The 7,875-nt window shown below is 42.5% G+C and overlaps 1 protein-coding gene across 1 annotated transcript in view; it reads left to right on the forward strand.

Annotated features, from left to right (window-relative positions):
• Positions 1 to 2,740, forward strand: part of CXADR (CXADR Ig-like cell adhesion molecule) — a 47,696-nt gene extending 44,956 nt beyond the window's left edge. Inside the window, exon 8 of the mRNA XM_005294642.5 lies at positions 1,007 to 2,740. Coding sequence (XP_005294699.1) covers positions 1,007 to 1,048 — 42 coding nt within the window. The 3' untranslated portion in view covers positions 1,049 to 2,740. The remainder of the gene's footprint in view (positions 1 to 1,006) is intronic.
• Positions 2,741 to 7,875: the final 5,135 nt, after the last annotated feature.

Here is a 7,875-nt window from a genome sequence, read left to right on the forward strand (position 1 = left end):
TTTTGAGTTGTGTCCTTGAACAGCAATTTGGGGCATCATGTCACAAAGAAGGGAGGTTATAGTTCCTCTTTATACATCGTTAGTGAGATGAGTATATTCTATTGAGTTTTGGGTACCTCAGTACCAGAAAGACCTGGTACTCAGAAGCGGGTGGGGCAGAGGGGGAAGGATCAAGGGATTGGAAGGGCTGATTTATAAAGAAATATTAAGAATGCAAAATAAATATGACTAAATAGCCAGTTGCAGTGGAAGGGACTTGATAACTAAGTACTTAAAGGTTGTAAACACAAAAGAGGAAAAATAATTGTAGGGTGAAACAATTGGTAACTAGGAGTGATGGAATGAAATTAAGCAAAGGACATGTTAAATTGAATTTCCCCAAAATATCTTCATAATAGTGATGGTGGGAGACCCTTTGCTTGTGATTTTAAACTAGACCAGATAAATCCTAGAAAATATGCTGTAGATAACTTTACACTAGCTGATGGATAAACTAAGGAGTCTGATCTATAAGCATAGGAAGCAATGGCAAAACTCTGACTTCAGTGGGAGTAGGTTCTAGATCAGAGGTGGGCAAACTACGGCCTGTAGGCCGAATCCAGCCCGCCAGCTGTTTTTATCCTGCCCTCGAGCTCTTGCAGAGAAGCGAGGTCTGGGGCTTGCCCCACTGCGGTGCTCCAGCCGGGGAGCAGGGTCGGGGGCCGCTCCACACGGCTCCCAAAAGCAGTGGCCTGGACCCTCTCCGTCTCCTATGCGTAGGGGCAGCCAGGGGACTCTGCTCTGCACGCTGCCACCGCCCCAACCGCCGCTCCTGCAGCTCCCATTGGCCAGGAACCACAATCAATGAGAGCTGCAGGGGCGGTGCCTGCAACAGCTCATTTCTATTCTAACATATTAATATTGGGACTTACTCTCTAATGGTGTTTATCTTAACTACAAATTTACCTAAGTGATGATCAAATATCCTAGCACTGCATATAGATTAATGGTATTCTCTTTTTTATAGTATGACCTCGCATACAAGATTCATGATATAACAGTGGTATAAACATGAAGAAACAGGCTGCACTTTTCCCATGAATTTCAACTATGGAAAAACTGAAGTATATTATGAAATGAAGTACTGTTTGTTTCGTCTTTACCTATTTTCACTTTAGAGTCAAGATTAGAAACTAGACTCTGTTAAGTTTTACAGGTAGCATTTTCTTTTAATCTAACCTACCTATGATGCAAAGTTTACAATGTGACTGTTAAAGGATTTTTCTCCACTAGTTCTAGGTTTTAAAGAATTAAAAAATAAAAAAAACCCTTTTCATAATATGAAGATACCAATGCCTCTGGGTAGAAGTAAAAACTCAACATGAAGTTGACAGAAAACTCAGGCGGCAAAAAAATGTAGCTTGTTATGCAATTTGGTGCTGAAATTATTTCAGTCCAATCACAAAGAAATTAATGTGATTTTAAGTTTTGATTTAGACTGAATTTTGTTTACAACTAGTTAATTGCCTTATTTCTTTGATAGGAAGTGTGCCTTTTATACTTTATATTTAAATGCTGTGATCATTTTGTCTTTCAATACTGTTATAAAAATGATTTCTATAAACATTTCTTTTAAAACACTTTGCCATATTGTATTCCAAGACTGTAAATCTTGTAACGTATATTTAATAAAACATTACATTATACTTCTACTATACACATTATATATATCAAAATCTGGTAAAATATAAGCTGCAATAAGTGATGTCAGTTTATGACCCTACCTTTGCTTTTCATCATTTTATCATAGAAAAGAGGGGCAAAGAATATGCAAATGGTGATGGAATTGTTTAAACAAAGAAATTTACATACATTAGCTTAGATTCTCCCCTGTATTATGATGACTTTGTACAGTTCTAAGAGTGCAAAGTGGCCACAAATCTGGTGGCAGATAGCAAATCCATCCACTATGTGGCTGGCATCAAGACTGTGGCCTGGAGAGAGAAGGCATGGTGTGATGGAGGGTTCCAGTGCACTAGTAATCCCCAAACATTGGAGTGGCTCCTTGTTACCATACATAATCAACATAAATTAAAGCAGCCCAAAGGACTAGGCTGACATGCAGTGGCCTACTGTTTAGGGGGCACAATTGTCTTAAAACCGTTTTGTGCGCACAGAGAGACTCCTGAAGTACAGTGTGTGCTCATCAGTGACTGCTGAAGAACTCATTTGATTGTTGGGTTAGTGAATCAGTGTGAGGTAACGTGTTTATATTATTTAAGGCTTAATGCAGTGATTTCTACCATGCTGTCGCTCTGAAGGTACCCATGTAATTTGATGATACAGGCTGTTATTCCTTCTCTAATGGTGGTAACCACTGAAAGTGAGAGTACTAGTTGTTAGATTTGTACTATCCTGATTTTGTTTGTGCTAAGATTACACTGGTCTACAGTTTTTGAGAAGTCGTCTGCTTCAGAGATAAAATGTGCTATTTATTATGTATTTTGATGTGCTGAATTCAAATATGACAATTAAAACAACTGATTGGCTACTGTTTCTAAGATATTTAAGTTTTTACATTTTATGTCTATGTATATTGTGTAGATAGTAGAGTTTTAATAATAAATTGTAAACCTAGGTCTTTTCATGTGTTTATGGTTGCTTTACATGATAATATTTCACCTGTCCTGTTTACGTAACACTTAAAAATCAGCAAAAGGGTTATATAAATAAAATTTATTATGAAACAAGGGGCAAAAAACTATTATGTACATAGTTTAGTCCTATTCAGTGTCTACTCGGCGCTTCTTGGCTTCTCTCTTGTATTCATTAAATGGAGCATATCTTGTCACTGTCCAGCAATAGTCTGCAAGCATTGATGGGCTCCATTTGCCCTGATAGCGTTTCTCCATTGTTGCAATGTCCTGGTGAAATCGCTCGTCGCTCACTGCTCCGCAGTTCGGTGGAAAAAAATCTAGATGAGAGTGCAAAAAATGTATCTTTAGTGACATGTTGCAACCAAGGCTTTTGTATGCCTTGAGGAGGTTTTCCACCAACAACCCATAGTTGTCTGCCTTGTTGTTTCAGAGAAAATTTATTGCCACTAACTGGAAGGCTTTCCATGCCGTCTTTTCCTTGCCACGCAGTGCATGGTCAAATGCATCATCTCGAAGAAGTTCACGAATCTGAGGACCAACAAAGACACCTTCCTTTATCTTAGCTTCACTTAACCTTGGAAATTTTTCCACAGAGGTACTTGAAAGCTGCTTGTGTTTTGTCAATGGCCTTGACAAAGTTCTTCATCAGACCCAGCTTGATGTGTAAGTGTGGTAACAAAATCTTCCTTGATTCAACAAGTGGTGGACGCTGAACACTTTTCCTCCCAGGCTCCAATGAATGTCGGAGTGGCCAATCTTTCTTGATGTAGTGGGAATCTCTTGCACGACTATCCCATTTGCAGAGAAAACAGCAGTACTTTGTGTATCAGTCTGCAGACCAAGCAAGAGAGCAACAACCTTCAAATCGCCACAAAGCTGCCACTGATGTTGGTCATAGTTTATGCACCTCAAAAGTTGTTTCATGTTGTCATAGGTTTCCTTCATATGGACTGCATGACCAACTGGAATTGATGGCAAAACATTGCCATTATGCAGTAAAACAGCTTTAAGACTCGTCTTCAATGAATCAATGAACAGTCTCCACTCATCTGGATCATGAACGATGTTGAGGGCTGCCATCACACCATCGATGTTGTTGCAGGCTACAAGATCACCTTCCATGAAGAAGAATGGGACAAGATCCTTTTGATGGTCACGGAACATGGAAACCCTAACATCACCTGCCAGGAGATTCCACTGCTGTAGTCTGGAGCCCAACAGCTCTGCCTTACTCTTGGGTAGTTCCAAATCCCTGACAAGGTCATTCAGTTCACCTTGTGTTATGAGGTGTGGTTTAGAGGAGGAGGATGGGAGAAAATGTGGGTCCTGTGACATTGATGGTTCAGGACCAGAAGTTTCATCCTCTTCCTCTTCCTCGTCTGACTCAAGTGAGAATGATTCTGGTGCATCAGGAATCGGCAGTCCTTCTCCATGGGGTACTGGGCGTATAGCTGATGGAATGTTTGGATAATGCACAGTCCACTTTTTCTTCTTTGACACACCTTTCCCAACTGGAGGCACCATGCAGAAGTAACAATTGCTGGTATGATCTGTTGGCTCTCTCCAAATCATTGGCACTGCAAAAGGCATAGATTTCCTTTTCCTGTTTAACCACTGGCGAAGATTTGTTGCACAAGTGTTGCAGCATATGTGTGGGGCCCACCTCTTGTCCTGATCTCCAATTTTGCAGCCAAAATAAAGGTGATAGGCTTTCTTAACCATAGTGGTTATACTGCGCTTTTGTGATGCAAAAGTCACTTCACCACAAACATAGCAGAAGTTATCTGCACTGTTCACACAAGCACGAGGCATCTCTGCTCACTTTGGCTAAACAGAAATGTGTCCCTTTGCAAAATCAAACACTGACATGTATGACGCAATACCAGCTTCAGATTGCATCATTCATTGTTTTGCCTAAAAAGCAAGTACTGTCCAAACCCAGTCATAGATTTATTTATAGATCCAGTCAAAGATGTATTTTAGTCATTTCTGGTTTAAACTGAGATCCCTTCCCTTTATAACTCACTTATCCTCCGCCATTCCCAAGTCAAGGGTCGTATATACTGACCCAATAGCATATCTTGAAAACTAGAGCCAATCAACAATTTTAAGCATCATTTTCATTCTCAGTGATCCAGAATTAGTAAAGTTTGACTACATTTATTTCAGAAGCATTTTGGCTGTAGAGCAGTGTTATACACCAAAATACACCGAAACATAAAACCTGACACTTGAGAGAGAGATGCACATATTTGCTTTAGACAATGTGCATGAAAAACTAACCAATATTCCATAATCAGCTTTTTAAAGTATATACACGCGCGCACACACACACACACACACACACACACACACACACACACAATCCAGTGGTATAGCCCCTGTACTCACAGCAGATGGTAACTAGCTGCTCACAGAGAGAGGCAAGATTCTCTCTCACTGGGCAGAGCACTGATAGTCTCCTGAACTGTCAATCCACTATGTTTGATGAAGCCATTGACTCACTCCCACTGTGTTCTGTCCTGGAGGAGCTGTCCTTGTACCCTTCTTTAGCGAGATTACTAAGGCCAACATGCGGCTGTACCGGGGCAAGCCTCCGGACCCCAAGAGCATTCCATCTAAAGTGTACAAATGTGGAGGTGCACACCTGGTCAGGAAACTCACCAGCCTTTTCAAGACTTTCTGGGAACAGGGTACCATGCCCCAGGAGTATAAGGATGCTTTCATAGTCCATCTGTACAAAAGGAAGAGAAGCATATTGAGCTATGGCAACCATCGCAGAATCTCACTGCTGTCCGTAACTGGGAAAATCCTTGCCTGGTTGTCCTCTACAGGCTCATCTCTCACTTAGTGGACCTGGTGTATCCAGAGTCACTGAGTGGCTTTCGTGCTGGTTAGAGCACCATGGACACGATTTTTGCAGCCTGACAAATACAAGAGATGGCTCGTGAACAGAATAAGGACGTATATGCAGTGTTTGTTGCCCTGACCAAGGCTTTTGACACGGTGAATTGCGAGCGCCTGTGGAAACTCCTTCATAAATTTGTGTTCCAGGAGAAGAGGATTGTCATCCACTCATTTTACAATGGCATGATGGCCAGGGTGATGGAGTGTGGTGACTCATCAGAAGCCTTCTCTATCACCAGCAGCTCCAAACAAGCATGTGTAATAGCTCCAGCCCTCTTTGCCACCGTCTTTTTCAGCCATGCTCTTGTTCACATTCCAGGACTTTGGCAAATGGGTACACATCCAGTTTAGATTGGATGGTGGTCTATTATCTACAGCGACTCAGGGCCTGCAATAAGGTAATCAAATAGCTTTTTAAGAGAGTTCCTATTTGTTGATGACTGTGCTGTCATTGCACACATACATGACAACTGAATGTCCTCAAGTATCACTTTGTCTAGGCCTCAAAATGCTTTGGTTTCACAGGCAGCCCGAACAAGACAGAGGTAATGTACCAGCCAGGACCAGACCATGAGCATCATAAGCACCATGAGTCCATTGTCACAATTGACAACTCACCCCTCAACTCGATCAGGAATTCTGCTCTCCGGATAGCACACTTTCCAGTAATGCCATGTTGGAAGATGAGATTATTCAGCATCTAGGAAAGGCCAGCATGACATTTGGCAGGCTCACCTTTAGGCTCTGGAGGGAGCGTGAAGTTTGCCTCAGAACCAAGATAAAAATCTACCATGCTGTTTTTCTCACCTCACTTCTCTATGGCTACCAGACATGGATGCTATACTGACAGCACTTCAAACAGTTGGAGAGCTTCCACTTTCACTGCTTAAGATCCATCTGCAACATCAAGTAGTAGGACAGGCTCCCCAACACTGAAGTCCTTGAAAGGCGCCAAATCCCTGGAATCGAGAGCATGTTCAGGGCTCAATTCTGCTGGGTCCGATGCATGGTCCCTACTGAGGTTTTCCGTATACCGAAAGCGATGCTCTACAGCCAACTGTGCACAGGAACCCACTGTAAGGGTCAACCCAGCCTCTGATATAAGGACATTTTGAAGGCCAACATCAAATCATTCAAGATAGACATTAAAACCTGGGAACTCATTGCTCTGGACCAGTGGTGGGCAACCTGTGGCCTGCGGGCCGCATGCGGCCTGCCAGGGTAATCTGCTGGCAGGCGGTCAGACAGTTTGTTTACATTTGCACAGCCGCCCATAGCTTCCTGTGGCCGTGGTTCACCGTTTCCAGCCAATAGGAGTTGCGGGAAGCGGCGCAGACTGCAGGGACGTGCTGGCCACCGCTTCCCACAGCTCCCATTGGCCACCACTGCTCTGGACAGACTCAGAGAGGTCTGTGCCATGAGTCTGTGTCTACTTTTGAGCCGTGGCGTGAGATTGCAGCAGGGGAAGAGATCACGTCGTAAGCCCAAGACCTCAAACCTTCCCCCCAACAATGACTATGCTTGCTAGACATGCAATCGCATTTAAAATCCACAATTGGACTTGCTTCCCACGTGAGAAGCCATAAAAACAAATATTCCAGAACTCAAATCAACACCAGCTGAACGCTCATCTGCAGAGAGAGAGAGAGAGAGAGTGTGTGTGTGTGTGTATGTGTGTGTGTGTGTGTAAGTAAGAGAGTAGTGAAGACATATCTAAAGTAAGTTTAGGAATTTGGCAGGGTCCTAAGAGTTTTTGAGATGGGATTGTGGTGATGCTTACAATGGAAAGAGTTCTTATTTCTAGCTGGAAGAGGAAATGGTCTGACCAGAACAGATGATTTAGGTGTTTCTTATATTGATATCCTGCCTGAGGATCTTGGCAGCTCTGTATTGATCCAGAGAGTATGAAAAGAAAGTTTAGGGCTATCATGTCAGAAGCACCATCTGTGTAGATGTTGAAGTCTCCCAAGATGTTTGCAAATTTAAGAAGTCTTTGTTGAGCAGAAATTTATAGATTAGCAAAATGCCCAGGAAAAATGTACTGATGAGTGACACCAGGAGCTGAGTGCTAAATAAAGACACTCAAATCATGTGTGGCCTGACTGATTGCTTTTACACCAGTGCAAGTCAGGCATAATTCTATTTAAGGTATTTATATGGCTCCTATTACTATAGTATCTGAGCACTTCGCAATCCTTAACATGTTCATCTCATAACACCCGTGTGTGGTATAGAAGTTGTCATTATTCCGTTGTACAGCTGAGGAGCTGAGACACAGAGTAAGGCTAGGTCTACACTACCCGCCTGAATCGGCGGGTAGAAATCGATCTCT

This window comes from Chrysemys picta, chromosome 1 (assembly GCF_011386835.1).
Source record: "Chrysemys picta bellii isolate R12L10 chromosome 1, ASM1138683v2, whole genome shotgun sequence".
Lineage (NCBI taxonomy): Eukaryota > Metazoa > Chordata > Testudines > Emydidae > Chrysemys > Chrysemys picta.